This window comes from Mustelus asterias, chromosome 11 (assembly GCF_964213995.1).
Source record: "Mustelus asterias chromosome 11, sMusAst1.hap1.1, whole genome shotgun sequence".
Classification (NCBI taxonomy): Eukaryota; Metazoa; Chordata; class Chondrichthyes; order Carcharhiniformes; family Triakidae; genus Mustelus; species Mustelus asterias.
Window position 1 is genome coordinate 79,922,441 of NC_135811.1, and position 21,068 is coordinate 79,943,508.

Consider the following 21,068-nt stretch of genomic DNA (forward strand, 5'->3'; position numbering starts at 1 on the left):
TCAGCCCTCCCTCCACCCCCCAACCAAATCACCACCAGTCAGCCCTCCCTCCACCCACCCCCCCCAAATCACCACCAGTCAGCCCTCCCTCCCCCACCAAATCACCACCCGCCCTCCCTCAAAGTGGGGAGCAGCATATGGTCATCTGGCACTATGGCGACTTTACTTAGAAATGCCAGTCTCAAAAGCGGGTGGAGCAACATTAATAAATGGGCGGCACGGTAGCACAGTGGTTAGCACTGCTGCTTCACAGCTCCAGGGTCCCGGGTTCGATTCCGGCTCAGGTCACTGTCTGTGTGGAGTTTGCACATTCTCCTCATGTCTGCATGGGTTTCCTCCGGGTGCTCCGGTTTCCTCCCACAGTCCAAAGATGTGCGGGTTAGGTTGATTGGCCAGGTTAAAAATTGCCCCTTAGAATCCTAAAATGCGTAGGTTAGAGGGATTAGCGGGTAAATATGTGGGGGTCGGGCCTGGGTGGGATTGTGGTCGGTGCAGACTCGATGGGCCGAATGGCCTCCTTCTGCACTGTAGGGTTTCTATGATTTCTATGAAATGCTGTAGTTTTAACAAGGCTGGGTTAGCTTTTTTGGGGTCGGTGGTTTAAAAAAAAATCACAGACGCCCTGCCCCTTTAAAAATAAATCAGCATTCTCTCTGTGATGTCGGATCAGAAATGCATCATCCGGAAACGAGAGGGGACAAGACCTTTGTATCACTGGCAAGGATCACGAGAGGGAAAACAAAATCCCTTCATATATTTCTTCCAAGAGGTTCCGACTGAAGGATCGAATTCCCCCCCTCCCCGTTTTATCTCCCCCTGTTTCTCAGAGAAAGGAAGGGGAAAGAAAACACGATGGTTTCAATTACTGTCGTGTAATTACAAAGAGAATCCGGGGCCACCGCTCCCTGGCAGGGCCTGGGAGGGAACAAATTAGACCGGCAAACAGTGCAGAGAATTGCAGATCTGTCTGCTCCTTAACTTTATTCAAACATTCTTTTAAAAAAAAACACCAACTAGTGAGTAAAATCTAGTCTGGCAACAGCAACTTGATCACAGGGACGCAATTGCAGCCTACTTGTGACACTAATAAACGTTATTACTTAACTTTCAATGATTTTTTTAAAAAAAACCTTCGATATTTAAACATATTTATTTTTGAGATGTTGGTATTTACGGGTGTTACCCAGTTTCGACTTAGCCACAACTGAGTCCAGACTGGGAAACTTTTATTCAAGAATTTTCCTGATCCAACCGGCCGGACAGTCCCTGAAGGTAAATTCCAGAAATGATTAATTCCAATCAAATATATAAATAGGATTGAATTCAATCACTGAGGAACGGGCTTTATGTTTTATTTATATATTTTTTCTTCTTATGCACCCAAGACTCATTCAGAGTTGTGGGGACTGCATTATGAACTTGGGTCAAGGAATTTTAACCAGGGAGATGTCAGCCATCAACTCTCGTTCTCCTGACACAAGCCACTCCCCACCCCCCCCAAAAAAAACAAATCATAAACCTTTGTAGCAACTAGCTGTGAAAGGCTTCTGACACTTTAAAAGGTGCTAACTAAGAAAGCGGACTCATCATGGATTCTCCTTGATTCTGACAATCAGGAGACCGCGACCGATGATTCTTTTTAAAAAAAGGATCGACTTTAATTGGTGTCTTGTTATTAGCCCCGCCGGCCGAATTGGTTTAAAAACCGAGGTGGAGAATCCTGACTCATAATTAAGGTCGATTATGCCCAGACCTCCCACTCGTTACACCCCCTTCCCCCCTCCAAAGTAATTACCGAGAAAAGTTAAAGTTGGAACTGGTTAGAAAGGAAAAAGATACTTTGCAACAAATTGAGCACGAAAAACAAATCGATTCAAAAGGGGAATTTTAACTGTCTTATCAATAACGATGACATTTCAGACTGTTTGCCTACGCCACTGGGAATATAACTGCACAGACTTCATGTGGCCTCCAGAGTAAAAACTGGGGTTGGGAGGAGTGTTTAAAACGGTTGTGTTTTTTCCTGAAAAAAGTGAGAACTCATTTTTATACTGGCAATGGTTGTAGCTGTAATCAGGTCTTAGAGAACAGAAAATTAAGCAATGTCCACCAACAGAAAAAAATCTGTACATTTAAACAAGCCTCAAAGCTGTCTAAACTCTGTCTATCAAAAGATGTCCCTTATAAACAATCTCTGTCTCCAGGGATAAAACTCCTATAAATTGAAAGCCGTGGTCTATAGGCATCTTAACACCCTCTCCTCCCACCCTGTGTGAATCTAACACTGAAAGCTTATGATCCCTATCTTTCCTTGATTATTGTTCACTACGAATGTCAGGATCCGCTACTTTTGCTTCACAGGAAGTAAGTAGTGCCATTAACAGGAAGTGTACACTAGACACAAACTTTCAGTATATTACCTCTCTTAGGTTATCCCCCTGACATCGCACATGGGAAGTCAAGGCAGCACACGTCAGGAAAAGTATGGTTAGAGGGCGGAGGTAATTGGAAATGGGACAAACCAGTGTTATTCGGCCCCTGTGTTTTAAAACCATACACTGTTATTTTTGTTATATATTTCCATTTTAAATGTCCGTGTTCGCATTTGTAATGAAAACTATGCAAACTTGCACTGATTATACATTCCTAGCAATTGTGGCGTTGCAGGGTCAGGATTATATTGTTACCGTTTATAAATGAATTGATTTTGCAAATAGCATCTGGGGATTTGTGGAAAGGGCACAGATTATATAGTGAAATCGTGGATTATGAAGAATAACATTATATTGGAGGTTTTGAAGAAAGAACATCTTGCTGTAACGTTCGCCCTGTTTCTTTACAGATGTAGCCTGGCATTCTGAGTGTTTTATAGTTTAAAGTTTATTAGTGTCACAAGTAGTCTTACATTAACACTGCAATGAAGTTACTGTGAAAATTCCCTATTCGCCACACTCCGGCACCTGTGCGGGTACACTGCGGAAGAATTTGCCATGGCCAATCCACCTAACCAGTATGGCTTTTGGTCTGTGGGAGGAAACCCACACAGACACAGGGAGAACACGCAGACTCCACACAGACAGTGACCCAAGCCAGGAATCGAACCTGGGTCCCTGGCGCTGTGAGGCAGGCAGCAGTGCTAACCACTGTTCCACCGTGCTTTTCAGCACATTCGGTTTTTATTTCAGATTTGCAGCATCCACAGTAATTTGCTATTCCATTATAAGGACATGAACATAATTTTAACTACACGCTTTAATGCTAATCGCTGTTGCAAATCAAAGTTTAAGTGCTTTGCTAATGATCAGAGGCTCAATTCAGAATAAATCACACTGGTATGTCCTTAACATTCCATAGCTAGTATTGCATTTGCAACTGTCTTTATATATACTGTCACCGACAAAAATAACCATGCATGGGCAAAAAGACTATCATTAGCCTGGATCCCAGGCTATATGTCAGAGATAACACTACATGCCTGGCTTCCTATCTCTTTCTCATGTCTACATTACAATAGTGACTACATTTTAAAAGTACTTCATTGGCTTTACAATGTGGTAAAGGGCTTTGGGACATTCCGCAGTCATGAAAGGTGCTATAGAAATGTGAGCTTTTGTTTCCAAAAGAGAAAATGCTGGAAAATCTCAGCAGATCTGGCAGCATCTGTAAGGAGAGAAAACAGCTGATGTTTCGAGTCCAGATGACTGTCAAAGCTTTTGCTGAGCTTATGTTTCCTTTTTTCACCTTTTGCCAAAATTATTTAATACTTTTAACTAAGTTTTCTTTAAAAAAAAAGGAGCCATTCCTTCCCCAAAGATCAATACCACAGTCTAAAATTACTGGCATAACAATCTGTGAGTGGATGATTATAAGAATGTGTAACGCTGAGAAGGTTGTGAGCAAACTCAAGCATTGCACACCTCACCCGTCAAATAGGTCGCCAAATTCAAGGTAAAGTCACAGGGACTTTGTGCAACTCACCTGAAAGCACTGGCTTTGCCATTCTGAGTGTGCGAAGGTAACAGCTGTACTGTGAAACATTGTGCTTTGGTCACTCATTGCCCAGTTACACTATGCAATCAGTCTGAAACTAAAGCTGGAAGGTGTGAAATGCAGCTGGAAAGGTTTAAGTTACACAGTCTGGCTTCAAGTCAGACTGTGCCTGCCAGTAAATTCTCTCTACCCCGTGTGGCTAATCATGATCTGCTCTCATAGCTGCTCTTTTTAAATCAATACAAGTGCAAAAAAAAACGGCAGATGTTGAAAATCTGAAATAAAAACTGCAAATGCTGGAAAAGCTCAGCAACTCAGGCAGCATCTGCGGAGATAGAAACAGCATTAATGTTTCAGATCAATGACCTTTCATAGAGTCAGAAAGAGACCTTGTGGTGCAGTGGGTAGTGTCCTATCTCTGGACCAGAAGCTCCAGGTTAGATTTTTGGGGTCAGACAAAGAGAGGACATGTCCCCTCTTCTTCTTGCTCTGCCACTTTTCGTTTGGCTCATGTTGCCCCCTGTGGTGCCTCGCCCTTATATTGTGGCTTGTTGTCTTCTTGTCCCCTGGAGCTTTTCCCTTTTTTTTATATTCATGTTAGCCTTTTCTTGTGCAGGGCGGTAAAGTTCAATGCCAGGACTTGACCACGGAAGGAATGTTCAACGTGGTTCAACCGGGCTGATGGCCAGCTTGGGAATCCTTCCACCACTTCCCCTTCACTATTCCTCAAAGGGTAAAAAACAGTCTGGGTGCGAAGATAAGCTTAAAAATGCAATAGAGGCAGTGGATGGGATTTTCCGGCCACGCTCATCCCAAAACTGGAAAGTCTCACCTGAGGTTAATGGACCCTTTGCAAGGTCCGTCACACCCTGCCTGCTACAATTCCAGTGGCGGGTGGGACGGGAAAACTCCCCACAGAGAGTCATTACAATATTGAAGGAGGCCATTGTGTCCATGGTGAGTCCATTCATCAGGATGGCCTCCTTAGACTACTCAAGTTGTATTAGCCCACCAAGTTCAATGTATCATTTATTGATTTCAAGGGCAACTAAGGATGGGCAATAGATGCTGGTCTAGCCAGCGATTCCCACAATCTGTAAATGATGAGAAAATAATTATAGTTTTCTACAATCTTATGTTTTTTTATTATACAAAGGCATAGACTATTTATACAGGTCATTCATATCATAGAATCCCTATAATACAGAAGGAGGCCCTTCAGCCCATTGAGTCTGTATCGACCACAATCTCACCCAAGCCCTATTCCTGTAATCCATTTACTCTGCTAATCCCCCTGACACTAGGGTCAATTTAGCATGGCCAATCAACCTAACCCGCACATCTTTGGACTGTGGGAGGAAACCGGTGCACCCGGAGGAAACCCACGCAAACACAGGGAGAATGTGCAAACCCCACACAGACAGTGACCCGAGGCCGGAATTGAACTTTGGACCCTGACGCTGTGAGGCAGCAGTGCTAACCACTGTGCCACCATGCCGTCCTTATGGGAGGCCTCATGGGTGCAGTGGGAGCATGCCTACTTCTTGGCCAAAAGCCCCGGGTTTGAGACCAACGCCAGGCCTCGTTGGCCACGGAAGCAACATTCGTAACATGGTTCAACTGACTGCTAAGCAGCTCAGGAATCCTTCCACTGCATCCCCCACTATTCCCAAAAGGGTAAAGAGCAGTGTGTGGGTGTGAAAATACATTGAAAAAAAAAGGTAATTCCAACCATTCACTTCTAAAACCATGTTGACGCTAATATTTTGGTTTCAGGCTGACTGCTTGCTTTGATTTAGCCATTTAATGAAACTGAGCCTCAATTCCACCTTGTACTGTAAATTAAAGTTTGTTTTGAACTTGCACGATAGACACAGCAATTGGTTCCGTGTTAAATGGCGTGGACTCGCATTATGTTTTATAAATGCCAGTCTATTCCCAATGGGTTTGTCCAGCCTTTGAAAGCCAGAGATCCAGGCAAGCAGAAACACCTGATGCAAACCTCCTGGAGGCTCAGAGCAAAAACCAGAAACTGATGTGGGCAGATACTTTCATACCTTTTGGGAATGATCTTCCTCAAGGGAACCTCTCTGTTGAAACATTGGGGCATCACACTCTGTCCAGTTCACTCTGACCCGACTTGAATCCGATCTCTGATGGGTATCATAATGCTACATAAAACAAACCACTCCAGATGTAGCTTTCATACTGTTATGACTCTGCTGTCAGCACAGTGTAAGACCACAATTGTACAATATTTTGTGACTGGTGTTGCACTGACATCTGCTGAAATCCTATCCCAAAAGTATAGTGTTACTGTGATGCACTGTGCAGCATGAGCAGAACATGAAGCCATTCTACTGGGTTAGTTTTGCGTACATACCATGTGCATCTCTCACTACTTGGTCTCGTCTCTGGATTTTGTGATCTGCAACGCATTATGTAGTCCATGTGTGAAATCTTCACCTTGCTGCAGAATGCATTCCAAGCGCGATCCACGCAATGCACTTTAAAAATACCTTTTTGCAATTATTTTAGTGGGGCCAGTATAATTGGCTTTTTCTTTTATCCATTTTATGGATTTGGTGGCAGGAAGCAGTGCAGCAGGAAGGGGGCAAGGTAGGGCTGGAGCAGTTTGAGTTACAATGTTTTATTGATGAAAAGAAATTGAAAACTTCAGTAACCTTAATAGTTAACAGATCTACATCCGAAGACAGAGTAATAAGTAGGAAAAAAAATTACCTTCTACCACAAGAAGACACTTTTGATGTTCAATTTACGTTTTGTAAATTGTTGAGCTTCAGTCTGTGATCTATATGCTAACTGAATTGAGTTGAGACAGAGTTGTTCTTGCTATGGTCAGAGGACTAGCTGAAATGAATCAAGAGGTAGAGCTGCCATGGATTACTGGACCAATTCATTCACAGTGAATCCTCGGTAATTAAATATCCTGCCAACATTCAGTGAACAAGTTCACAAGTAGATAATAGCTGGTTGGACAAGATATTAGAGAATGCTAGAGCAATACCTCAGCAAGGAGAAAACATTGCCCAAAAAATTAGAGTGGGAGAGGGGAGAACCTTTGCATGGAAAAGAGAATTTGGCCAACTCACTCAAATCATTCAAGCTCATAGGAATTGGGAGCTGTAGTAGGCCATTCAGCCCCTTGAGCTTGCTCGCCCATTTTCCTGTTTGCACCCCCTCCACTCCACGCCACTCCACTCCACTCCACTGCACTCCACTCCACTCCACTGCACTGCACTGCACTCCACTGCACTCCACTGCACTCCACTCCACTGCACTCCAATGCACTCCACTGCACTGCACTCCACTCCACTGCACTCCATTCCACTCCACTGCACTCCACTCCACTCCTCCACTCCACTGCACTCCACTCCACTCCACTCCACTGCACTCCACTCCACTCCACTGCACTCCATTCCACTCCACTGCGCTCCATTCCACTCCACTGCACTCCACTCCACTGCACTCCACTCCACTGCACTCCACTCCACTGCACTCCACACCACTGCACTCCACTCCACTGCACTCCACTCCACTGCACTCCACTCCAATCCACTGCACTGCACTCCACTGCACTGCACTCCACTCCACTCCACTCCACTCCACTCCACTCCACTGCACTCCACTCCACTGCACTCCACTCCACTCCACTCCACTGCACTCCACTCCACTGCACTGCACTGCACTCCACTGCACTGCACTGCACTGCACTCCACTGCACTGCATTCCACTGCACTCCACTCCACTGCACTCCACTCCACTGCACTCCACTTCACTGCACTGCACTGCACTCCAATCCACTGCACTCCACTCCACTCCAGTGCACTCCACTGCACTCCACTCCACTGCACTCCACTCCACTGCACTCCAATCCACTGCACTCCACTCCACTGCACTCCACTCCACTCCACTCCACTCCACTCCACTGCACTCCACTCCACTCCACTCCACTGCACTCCACTCCACTCCACTGCACTCCACTCCACTGCACTGCACTCCACTGCACTGCACTCCACTGCACTCCACTGCACTCCACTTCACTGCACTGCACTGCACTCCACTCCACTGCACTCCACTGCACTCCACTCCACTCCACTGCACTCCACTCCACTGCACTCCACTCCACTGCACTCCACTCCACTGCACTGCACTCCAATCCACTGCACTCCAATCCACTGCACTCCACTCCACTGCACTCCACTCCACTGCACTCCACTCTACTGCACTCCACTCTACTGCACTCCACTCCACTGCAGTCCACTGCATTGCACTCCACTGCACTGCACTCCACTGCACTGCACTCCACTCCACTGCACTCCACTGCACTCCACTCCACTGCACTCCACTGCACTCCACTCCACTGCACTGCACTCTACTGCACTGCACTCCACTCCACTGCACTCCACTCTACTGCACTGCACTCTACTCCACTGCACTCCACTCCACTGCACTCCACTCCACTGCACTGCACTCCACTCCACTGCACTCCACTCCACTGCACTCCACTCCACTGCACTGCACTGCACTCCACTGCACTGCACTCCACCGCACTCCACTCCACTGCACTCCACTCCACTCCACTCCACTGCACTCCACTGCACTCCACTGCACTCCACTGCACTCCACTCCACTCCACTGCACTCCACTCCACTGCACTCTACTGCACTGCACTCTACTGCACTGCACTCCACTCCACTTGATGCCCTTGCTGATCAAAAACCTATTGATCTCAGCCTTGATCATCCACAATGACCCAGTCACCACTCCCCCCTGGGGAAGAGAATTCCACAGAATAACTGACCCTCTGAGAGAAAAAACAATCTCCTTACCTTCGTTTAAAAATGAGATGTCTCCCATTTAAAACCATGGGTGGGATTTTCCATCCACGCTCGCTGCAAGACTGGAAGATCCCGCCCAAGGTCAACAAACCTTTGCATTGTCCATGTCCCGCCCGTTACGATTCTGCCCCGTGTCTCCTGGTTCTAAATTCCCACATAAAGAGAAACATCCTCTCAGCATCCATCCTGTCAAGTCCCCACAGGATCTTATAGCTGCAATTATCTGACCTCGCCTGTGATTCTCCGGTCCCGCTGCAGTGAACAGAGATTTGGCAGAGCCAAATTCTCTGTTCTCGTTGGCAGCGGTCGTGGGCTGTTCAAGACTGGAGAATTCCTGCCTATATGTTTGAATAAGATCACTTCTCATTCTTTTAAACTCCAATGGGTATAGGTCTGGAATGAGGAGGTTATCAAGGAGGAAATGTTGGAGAATTTGGGCATTTATCCATTGGTGTTTAGAAGATTGAGAGATTATCTTATTGAAGCATACAAAGATCCTGAGGGGATTTGACAAAGTGGATGCTGAGACGATGTTTCACCTTGTGGGAGAGACTAAAACTAGGGGACACAGTTTGAAAATAAGGGGTTTCCCATTTAAGGTAGAATAATTTATTTCCTCAGAGGGTTGTGAATCTTTGAAATTCTATTCCCCAGAGAACAGGGGAGGCTGAGTCAATGGATATTATTAAGACAGAGCTTGATAAGATTCTTGACTGACAAGGGAGTCAAAGGTTATTGGGGGATCGGTAGAATGTGGAGTTGAGGCCACAATCATAGAATCATCACAGTGCAGAAGGAGGCCGTTCAGCCCATTGATCCTGCACCAACAACAATCCCACCCAGGCTCTATCCCAGTAACTCTACATATTTAACCTGCTAGCCCCCCAACACTAAGGGCAATTTAGCATGGCCAATCAACCTAACCTGCACACATTTGGAGTGTGGGAGGAAACTGGAGCACCCAGAGGAAACCCACGCAGACACAAGGAGAATGTGGAAACTCCACACAGTCATAGAATCATAGAAACCCTACAGTGCAGAAAGAGGTCATTTGGCCCATCGCGTTTGCACCGACCACAATCCCACCCAGGCCCTGCCCCATATCCCCACATATTTACCCGCTAATCCCTCTAACATATGCATCTCAGGACTCTAAGGGGCAATTTTTAGCATGGCCAATCAACCTAACCCGCACATCTTTGGACTGTGGGAGGCAACCGGAGCACCCGGAGGAAACCCACGCAGACACGAGGAGAATGTGCAAACTCCACACAGACAGTGACCCAAGCCGGGAATCGAACCCAGGTGCCTGGAGCTGTGAAGCAGCAGTGCTAACCACTGTGTTACCATGCCGTACAGTCACCCGAGGCCGGAATTGAACCCGGGTCCCTGGCGCTGAGAAGCAGGAGTGCTTGCCACCGTGCCACCCAATCAGATCAGCTATGATCTTACTGAATGTTGAAGCAGGCTCCAGGGACCAAATGACCTCATGCTCCCAATTTGTGCATTCTTATGTTCCTATGTTTACTCCATCACTGTCTCTGTGTCGAAATCCTGGAATTCTTGTCCAACAGCAATGCGGATGTAGCTACACCACGTGGACTGCGGCGCATCATCACTTTCTCAAGGGTAGTTTGGGATGGGCAACAAATGCTGGTCAATCCAGGATGTCCACATCTCTGGAACTAACATTAAAAAAAACTTGGTGAATCCAGCAACCCCTCTGCTAGCTGTCGACTAACTGAATTGGATCACAGTCACTGAATACAAGTAGCAGTGCAATCAGGCATATTACTGTTGCGAATATGTGCACCTATCCCCTTGTGGTAGCAAGTCAACCATTGAATTGTGTGCTCTGCACAACAGTTGATTTGCCATTTCAAGGGATTTGGCCAGGAGATTAATGCTGCTCCAATTCCCTAGTGCTGTTCTCACTGCCAGTCTAAACATCCAGCATTCACCTGATGCTGCTGCTTTGTTCGGAGAATAGACTCGGAACCACGAGCCCTGGACAGGAATACCTAATCTCACAACAGTTTCACTGAATCCACATGGGGCTGAAACAGTGACAGTGGAGTCAGGGAAGAGCTGGAGCCAAGGCCAGTGGCAAGAAAGGTCTCAGAGAGGGAGGGAGGCCGTGCATCTCTGTAAACTGGGTGCTGAGATTGGAAGAAAGAGTCTTTTCAACTTAAAGGTTTTTTAAGGGATGAGTGCCTGTCACTAAAGGAATAAGAAATAAAGGAAATGTATCTTTGTGAAATTGGGGGAACAATTAAGTGGAATGGTGGCACAGTGGTTAGCACTGCTGCCTCACAGCGCCAGGGACCTGGGTTTCATTCCCGGCTTGGGTCACTGTCTGTGCGGAGTCTGCACGTTCTCCCTATGCCTGCATGGGTTTCCTCCGGGTGCTCCGATTTCATCCCACAGTCCAAAGATGTGTGGGTTAGGTTGATTGGCCATGCTAAATCGATCCTAGTGTCAGGGGATGAGTATGGTAAATACATGGGGTTACGGGAATAGGTCCTGGGTGGGATTGTGGTCGGTGCAGACCCGATGGGCCACATGGCCTCCTTCTGTACTGTAAGGATTCTATGTGAATTGAGGGGCAATTTTTTTCATTCAGAGGGTGATGTCTGGAACGAGCTGCCAGAGGCAGTAGTAGAGGTGGGTACAATTTTGTCTTTTAAAAAGCATTTAGACAGTTACATAGGTAAGATGGGTAAAGAGGAATATGGGCCAATTGCAGGCAATTGGGACTAGCTTAGTGGTAAAAACTGGGCGGCATGGACAAGTTGGGCTGAAGGGTCTGTTTCCATGCTGTAAACCTCTATGACTCTATTCCTTTAGTGAGCTGTGGATATTCAAGGGAGTAGAATTTTGCTGTGAGGAGTGGAGTGTCTTGGAAGGGAGGAGAGAATTGGGGCAGCCTATTTTGTTAGGCAAGATTATTAAAGGTTAGAAAAGGCAAAAAGATAGATGATGGATGGTTTATATCTTAATTCTAAGTGAATGATAGAACAGGCTCATAATATGAAAGCAAAATACTGCAGATGCTGGAATCTGAAACAAAAACAGACAATGCTGGAAAATCTCAGCAGGTTTGACAGCATCGGTGGAGAGAGAATAGAGCCAATGTTTTGAGTCTAAATGACCCTCCATCAGAGAAAGAACAGGCTCTATGGGCTGAATGGCATTCCTCAGGGCTGGAATTCCATGATGCTCATGCCCAAAAGGCAAGCACATGATGTTGCGTGAAAGTATGTCGGGCACATGTGTCAACCTCATCGCACACTTGCACAATATTTTGGTTGGTTGGCACGCTTGAAAGCTGGAATGGTGCCCGCCAACAATCAAGCAGGCAATTTAGCCCATCAAGGGGCCAGCTGAACTCAATTTTACGTGGCTCATCAGCTCTCGCAGTTGGTGGGTGGGCCAATTTGACAGGCGGTCTTTACGTTTTAGCTTCAACCTCGATCCAGGGTGGGATGAACTGTCCGGCTGAAATAAGATGGAAAACGTTGTCTGGGGACTGAGGTTTGTGTTTGAATGTACTGCCTAGACACTCTTTTCCATCACAATTTTGTTTTACAGGGCTGCAGAGCCCTGAGACAGCACTGCCACGGCTGTCCCACTGAGGAAGCCCATTAGAATCGCCAGCCCGCACCCTCGCTGGTCTCGCCTCCTGCCTTCCCTGGCAGTGCCAAGATTTTCCCAACACGCAATGTTAATTTGCCAGCCAACATGAAATCTTGTTCTGGGAAGTGCATTTTGATTCTACCTCCAGGCCTGCTGACTCAAAGTTTATTTATTAGTTCACAAGTAGGCTTATATTAACACTGCAATGAAGTTACTGTGAAAATCCCCTAGTCGCCACACTCTGGTGCCTGTTTGTGTACACTGAGGGAGAACTTAGCACAGCCAATGCACCTAACCAGTACATCTTTTGGACGAAAAAATTCAGGCCCAGGAGAAGAGCCCAGCTCCGAAGGAAGGGGCGGCACGGTAGCACAGTGGTTAGCACTGCTGCTTCACAGCTCCAGGGTCCCGGGTTCGATTCCCGGCTCGGGTCACTGTCTGTGTGGAGTTTGCACATTCTCCTCGTGTCTGCGTGGGTTTCCTCCGGGTGCTCCGGTTTCCTCCCACAGTCCAAAGATGTGTGGGTTAGGTTGATTGGCCAGGTTAAAAATTGCCCCTTAGAGTCCTGAGATGTGTAGGTTAGTGGGATTAGCGGGTAAATATGTGGGGGTAGGGCCTGGGTGGGATTGTGGTCGGTGCAGACTCGATGGGCCGAATGGCCTCCTTCTGCACTGTAGGGTTTCTATGATTAGATTAGAATAACTGCACAGGCAGCTTCTGTGAAAAAGATGGCTTCGTTAGGTCTGTTGAATATGGATGAACTCCAAATGCAACTTTTTTCGCAATATGTTTTAGATTAAAAATATATCAATTGTGAAGCAAAAGAAAGTTTTTTTTAAATTGCACTCTCAACTATTGCTTTAAACACAAACAAGGAAAGGTTTGGCCTTGTAACTTTGGAGAAACCTTCACTCCAGTGCTTGCAGGGCTCGGGACATTTGGAAGGCGAGTCAAGAATTTTAGACTCTCTGCCAAGATCTCTAGTCAAAAGTGGAAATAGAAATGGGGAGGGGGATGGTGTCATCCTTTCTTGCACAAACCACTAGACTTCAAAAAAGATCGCAAAGTGATCAACCTGAACATTTGATTTAATTTGATTTATTGACATGTATTGGGATTCAGTGAAAAGTATTGTTTCTTGCCACTTTACAGACAAAACATAGCGTTTATACAGGACATAGAGAAGGAAAGGGTGCAGAATATAACGTTACCAAGTCATAACTAGGGTGCAGAGAAAGATCAACTTAATATAAGGCGGGGCAATGAGGGAAAGAAATAACCAGACAATTGCAAATCTGAAATAAAAACAGGAAATAAGAGAAAGGCACAGAAGACCAGTCAGTGCCTGTGAAAGAACGATATATTCAGCTTTGGGATCTGGAATCAGAGGAATTCAGACAAACGGTCGCGCCCAAAATGCTTGGGACAATATTTTCCGTTCCGCTGTTCACCTGACGAAGGAGCAGTGCTCCGAAAGCTAGTGGCGTTTGCTACCAAATAAACCTGTTGGACTTTAACCTGGTGTTGTTAAGACTCCTTACTATAACTTTGTCAGTGGTGCGGTTGCAGACGCGTGTCAATGAGGTTTCTGCCAAAGCCTCTGCTGATGGTATGGCATTGGAACAGGAGCTGCCCTCATTTGTCAGGACAAATCTGTCCTGCTCTCGCCGCTTTATTGTCTTTATTTGAGTCGGTGATCTCTGTCGCAGAGGAGCCTCCCCAGCGCATTTCCAATGGCCCTTGTGCTTCGAATGAGTCCAGACAACTTTAAATGTATTCAAAGAAATCTGCTAATCGGGAACTGCTATCAAATACCTTAAGTGCGAAAAACAAATTCCAGGCCCAAAGCATGCGTATGGTTGATATAAATCAGATGCACACAAGTAACGTGCCTAGATTTATAGGTTGCAGTTCCTGTGCTTGAAGTCCTATCTAAACATTCCGATGGGCTTGCGGCGGTTTAACACGGAGACTGAGGCATCCAGAGTAACTTGCGCTCCCATATGCTATTCCGCTTCCCAGACTAAAATATATCGCAGTGTTCGTTAAAAAAAAACATTCGTTACCCACACTGACCGATGTTGGAAATAGTTTCGTAAAAATAACACCACTTTACAAATTGATTCACTTGCATACATTTTTTAAACTGGGATTCAGCAGAATGAAACGCCACTGGATGTAATCAAATTGCTAGTTTTGTGCCACTGGGATACATCATGGGTTAATGCTAGTGCTATACTCCCCACGAGTTTCCTCCGATCTTAATCCATCTCATCCTATCATCATGCCCCTGTTTTCCCCAACGTGCTTATCCAGTTTTTCCCCTCAAATGAACGTATGTTTATCGCCTCAACCACTCCATCTAGTAGTGTGTTTCACAATCGCAGAATAAAGAACTTTGTTCTGAATTCCTTTATTGAATTTATGAGTGGCTATCTCTCTTTCATTGATGGCCCTTCATTGTTATACTCCCTTCCCCACAAGTGGAAATATCTCTACTTCTACTTAACCTTTTGAACCCTTCCTTAATTTTTGAAGGCCGGTATCAGGTGAGTTCACGTCCTGTCCTTTTCCCGGGGTCCCTGACACGGTGTCCATGTCGTTGCGTGCGGGCTCTGCAATGCTGATAAGCGTTCATAAGAAATATCACAACTAGAAAATTGGGGGAGGGAGACGTTGCCTTTACAGGAGAAATGCGTTTTTTTAATAATGGAAAGATGTTAAAGTGCTGGCAAAACTCAGCAGCTTTCCGGCAGCACCCGTGGAGAGAGAAACAGAGGGAGTCCAGCCCTTTAATATTCTCGAATCTGCAAGTTAAGAGAAGGAACAGCCTATTTATGGAGGGTGCCCCCAAAGATCGCTTCCCCTGCAATGGGGAGAGAGGGAGAGGGAAAGGGGGAGGAGGGAGAGGGAAAGGGGGAGGGGGGAGAGGGGGGAAACAAAAAGTTTTTGAAAACCATCGATTCTGGGATTTTCAAAAGACAACGATTCTGGGATTGAGATTTTCAAAAATCATCGATTCTGGGTTCGGAATCGCTGCAAAGGCGCAGATGGCAATTGCTCTGTTTAAAAGGCTGCCCAACATGGTTAATTTTGGAGGGAGCTGGCTGTAGCGGGAGTCCTGATAGAGAAGGGGCAGCGGTGCGGGGAGGGGGGATTGCCGGCTTGTGTTGTCGGGCTGAATCCAGTACACTTCCCCACAGCACGCTGCCGCTTTAAGTGATGAGAGCGCCGGAGTTCGGCATCTCATTACTGAGATCATTGTGTTGCGGTTGGGCCAATCCTGCCCTGAGGGCTGGTCGTCAATTTCTTAACCTGATTGGCTGCCTCTGCAGAGGGGGAGGGGGGGGTCCGTTTCAAGCCTCTCCCCCCCCTTCCCCCTCCCCCTCCCAGAGCGGGGGTCCCTTGAAACAGTGTAATTGAGATGATGTTAGTGGCACAAAGAAAAAGTCAGACAGTCGTTTAACGGGGGCGCAGCGAGTGAGTTGGTTTTGCGGAACGGGAGCTTGTGAGGCTGCTTTTTTTTATTTTCTTTTTATTTTGCCCCCCTCTCCTCCTTCCCCAGTTTAAGTCGCCCCCCCTCCCTCCCCACATCCCCCATATACAACCCCCTTTTTGGAAGTTTCTCCTTCAGCTCCCAAATGTTGGAGGTTTAATTGATTGACTGCCCGAAAAATCTTCGCAAGCAAGGACTTTATAACTGTCCAGACAATCTTCGGAAGGACTTTTTTTTTTAAACTGTCCAATCTTCGCCAGCAAGAACATTTTTTACTGTTCAGTCTCCACAAGGGAGGACTTTCTGACTGCCCAACCTTCACACGCAGGGACTTTCTGACGGTCCAAAGACAATCTTCGCAAGGAAAGGACTTTTTTAAAAAAAACCGTATAATCTTCGCAAGCGAGGACTTTATTGCTGCCTAATTTTCGCAAAGGAAGGACATTTTTTTATTGTCCAATCTTCGGAAGTAAGGACTTTTTAAAAAAAAACAGTCCAGACCATTTTCGCAAGCAAGGACATTTTTACTGTACAATCTTCGCAAGCAAAGACTTTAGTGTACAGTTTTCGCAAGGAAGGACTTTACAATCTTCGCGAAGGAAGGACATTTTTACTATACAATCTTCGCAAAGGAAGGACATTTTTACTATACAATCTTCGCAAGGAAGGACATTTTTATTGTTCAGTCTTCGCAAGCAAGGACTTTACTATACAATCTTCGCCAGGAAGGACTTTTTGACTTCCCAATCTTCGCAAGGAAGGACTTTGACTGCCCAATCTTCGCAAGGAAGGACTTTCGTACTGCCCAGGCTACCTTCGTCAGCCAGAACTTTTTGAATTGCCTCTTTTTCTTTGCCTGTTGTGGCAGCAGGATGCGGGTGAAGGTGTTTCTGGGCGGGCTGCTGCTGGCCCCCTGGCTGCTGTGCTGGGACTCGGCCAGGGTGCGGGGGCAGTTCCAGGGGGAGCGGGGCATCTCCATCCCGGACCACGGCTTCTGCCAGCCCATCTCCATCCCGCTGTGCACGGACATCGCGTACAACCAGACCATCATGCCCAACCTGCTGGGCCACACCAACCAGGAGGACGCGGGGCTGGAGGTGCACCAGTTCTACCCGCTGGTCAAGGTGCAGTGCTCGCCCGAGCTCAAGTTCTTCCTGTGCTCCATGTACGCGCCGGTGTGCACGGTGCTGGAGCAGGCCATCCCGCCGTGCCGCTCCATCTGCGAGCGGGCCCGCCAGGGCTGCGAGGCGCTGATGAACAAGTTCGGCTTCCAGTGGCCCGAGCGGCTGCGCTGCGAGCACTTCCCGGTGCACGGCGCCGAGCAGCTGTGCGTGGGCCAGAACCACTCGGAGGAGGGCAGTCCTCCAACGGAGGGGGCGCCAACGGGGGAGGCCGGCGGCGGAGGCGGCGAGCAACAGCAGCCGGGGGAGGCCGCGGACGGAGCCGGCACCTCGCGCGGGCCCCCCGCCCGCCAGCCGGGCGAGGCCGAGCGGCCCTTCCACTGCCCGCGGGCGCTGCGGGTGCCCTCTTACCTCAACTACCGCTTCCTGGGCGAGCGCGAGTGCGCCGCCCCCTGCGAGCCGGGCCGCGGCAACGGCTACATGTTCTTCGGGCGGGAGGAGATCCGCTTCGCCCGCCTCTGGATCCTGGTGTGGTCGGCGCTGTGCTGCGCCTCCACCCTCTTCACCGTCACCACCTACCTGGTGGACATGCAGCGCTTCCGCTACCCCGAGCGGCCCATCATCTTCCTGTCGGGCTGCTACACCATGGTGGCCGTGGCCTACATGGCGGGCTTCGCGCTGGGCGACCGCGCCGTCTGCAACGAGCGCTTCGCCGAGGACGCGTACCGCACGGTGGTGCAGGGCACCAAGAAGGAGGGCTGCACCATCCTCTTCATGATGCTCTACTTCTTCGGTATGGCCAGCTCCATCTGGTGGGTCATCCTCTCCCTCACCTGGTTCCTGGCCGCCGGCATGAAGTGGGGCCACGAGGCCATCGAGGCCAACTCGCAGTACTTCCACCTGGCCGCCTGGGCCGTGCCCGCCGTCAAGACCATCACCATCCTGGCGCTGGGCCAGATCGACGGCGACCTGCTGAGCGGCGTCTGCTTCGTGGGCCTCAACCGCCTGGAGCCGCTGCGCGGCTTCGTGCTGGCGCCGCTCTTCGTCTACCTCTTCATCGGCACCTCCTTCCTGCTGGCCGGCTTCGTCTCCCTGTTCCGCATCCGCACCATCATGAAGCACGACGGCACCAAGACCGAGAAGCTGGAGAAGCTGATGGTGCGCATCGGCGTCTTCAGCGTGCTCTACACCGTGCCCGCCACCATCGTCATCGCCTGCTACTTCTACGAGCAGGCCTTCCGCGAGCAGTGGGAGCGCAGCTGGGTGAGCCAGACCTGCAAGGCGTTCGCCATCCCCTGCCCGCTCCGCTACCAGCCCCGCATGCGGCCCGACTTCACCGTCTACATGATCAAGTACCTCATGACCCTGATCGTGGGCATCACCTCCGGCTTCTGGATCTGGTCGGGCAAGACGCTGCACTCGTGGCGCAAGTTCTACACCAGGCTGACCAACAGCAAGCACGGGGAGACCACCGTGTGAGAGACGGGGAGAGGGATTGGGGTAGGGTGGGGAAAGAGAGTGTGTGTATGTATGTGTGTGTGAGAGAGAGGGAAAGACAGAGAAGGGGACACAGCTTAACACAAGACTTTTCCTTTTTGAGGGAAGGACAGAAGGGAACACAGTTCAACACAATACTTTTTCTTTTCTGAGGGAAGGAGGATGTGTGTGTGTGTGAGAAAGGGAGGGAAAGACTGAGAAGGAGACACAACACAATACTTTCCCTTTTCTGAGAGAAGGGAACACGGTTCAACACAATACTTTTCCTTTTCTGAGGGAAGGAGGGTGTGTGTGTGAGAAAGGGAGGGAAAGACTGAGAAGGAGACACAACACAATACTTTTCCTTTTCTGAGGGAAGGAGGGAGAGTGTGTGTGAGAAAGGGAGGGAAAGACAGAAGGGGGACACAGCTTAACACAAGACTTTTCCTTTTCTGAGAGACGGAAGGAGGGAGAGAGTGCGAGAGAGAAAAAAGGGGAGAGTGTGACAGAACGGGACACAACTTAACGCAGGACTTTTCCTTTTTGTGTGAGAGGGAAGGTGGGAAAGACAGAGAAGGGGGCACAACTTAGCACGGGACTTTTCCTTTTCTGAGAGAGGTGAGGAGGGGGAGTGACAGAAATAACGGGAACAACACAGGACCTTTCAAGGAAGGAGACACAGTGTGAGAAACGGAAAGACTGAGAGAAGGGGACACAGATTAACACGGGACTTTTTCCTGCGAGTGTGAGAGAAGGAAGGGGAGAGTGTGACAGAGAGAACGGGACACAACGTGACTTTTCCTTTTTGCGTGAGGGATGGGGGAAGGAGAGGGGACAAGTTAACACGGGGACTTTTTCCTTTTTGTGCGGGAGGGAGAAAGACGGAGAGAATGTGGTAGAGAACGGGACACAAGCTAACACGGGACTTTTCCCTTTTCTGGGAGAGGGAAGGAAGGAAGGAGAGTGTGTGAGAGAGAGGAAAGAGAAAAAGTTAACGCGGGACTTTTCCTTTTGCGTGAGAGGGAAGGAGGGACAGAATGTGTGTGAGAGAAAGGGGACGCAACTTAACACGGGACTTTTCCTTTATGTGTTTTTAATGTCTTTTTTAAAAAAGGAAAATTGGTTTTACTTAACGGTTGCATTAGGATAACTTTCCAAGGTGTAATAAAACCTGTAAATAGCATTTGTAAAAAAAGTTTTAATTATATATTTGTATTTAAAACAAAAATCCTACTTGAGATTTTTTTTTGTCCTTCTGTGCTACTTACCAATGGATTTCCGAAACCATGAGTCGGGCTTGAAAAAAACTTATGGTTGGCTTAATGGAACTTTTCCCCCACAAACACACACCCACACCATTCGATTCTGGAAAATAAAACATATATTGTTCCCCTCCCCACTGAGGTGATGTAGAAATCGCAGCGCTCACTGCATATTCACAGATGGGAGTCTTACTGTGTTTACCCCAGTCCAACGCCGGCATCTCCACATCATATTCACAGATAGCCATGGATACAGATGTGAAACGTCCCCGTCCCCCCCCCGCCGCCCCCAATCTCTTGGAATCGAATGTAGAGCACATGACTTTTTTTCTTTGCCATGACTGCAGGGAGCTTGCAGCAACAGTGATCTTTCTAAGATCTGTGTCTGAAGCCGAAGTTCGTTTCTAATTTTACACTCAAGAAACCTTCTTTAAGTTGAGACACACCGTTTTTTTTTCTCGTGTGACCGTGTTTCGAACAGCCCCAGACCGCCTAATTCTCCAAGCTTTGCAAATAACACGCAGAAAAGTGTGTTTAAAACTGATGTGGAGATGCCGGCGTTGGACTGGGGTAAACACAGTAAGAAGTTTAACCTGGTGTTGTTAAACTTCTTACTTTAAAACTGTGAGCAGATATCCGTTTTAATACGAGCACCAAGTGCTTTTATTTTGAACTGTTGTGTTCAGCCTGGGTTTGTTCAAAGGTTCATATGCGATCGCAATTCTTTATATTTATAGAACGATAGAATTGTTTCTATATTTGGCATAATTTTGCCCCCCTTTTAAATAAAATTCCACTTTTTTTGTATAAAGTCGGGAGTTGCATGTCCTTTACTTCGGCGTGCTGGTATTATTTTTGGTTGCTGGTGGGGTGAGTGGGAATTCCCAAACTCTTCACGTTCTTTCCCACTCCTTGCGCTGTGAATGCAGCCCTTTTTTTCAACAAAGGGTGCACAGCCCTAAAGTGGAGGTCTCCTTAGTCGCCACATAAGGATTTTGTGTCCGCCTTTCCCCTGCTCCGTAGCTGCAAGCCATTTAGGAAAGGACATTTTGAGTTTAAAGCGCGGTTATAAACTCATCACTGTCACCTCAGTTTTCATAGAATCATAGAAACCCTACAGTACAGAAAGAGGCCATTCGGCCCATCGAGTCTGCACCGACCACGATCCCACCCAGGCCCGACCCCCATATCCCGACATATTTTACCCGCTAATCCCTCTAATCTA

General features: G+C 47.8%; 1 protein-coding gene across 1 annotated transcript; it reads left to right on the forward strand.

Annotated features, from left to right (window-relative positions):
* The first annotated feature begins 16,547 nt into the window (after positions 1-16,547).
* LOC144500614 (frizzled-2-like) lies at positions 16,548-20,846 on the forward strand. Its single transcript, XM_078223837.1, has 2 exons — positions 16,548-16,567; positions 16,601-20,846. Exon 2 carries the CDS (start codon positions 16,857-16,859, stop codon positions 18,582-18,584), a length of 1,728 nt encoding a protein of 575 aa, XP_078079963.1. The 5' UTR covers positions 16,548-16,567; positions 16,601-16,856; the 3' UTR covers positions 18,585-20,846.
* The last annotated feature ends 222 nt before the right edge of the window (positions 20,847-21,068 follow it).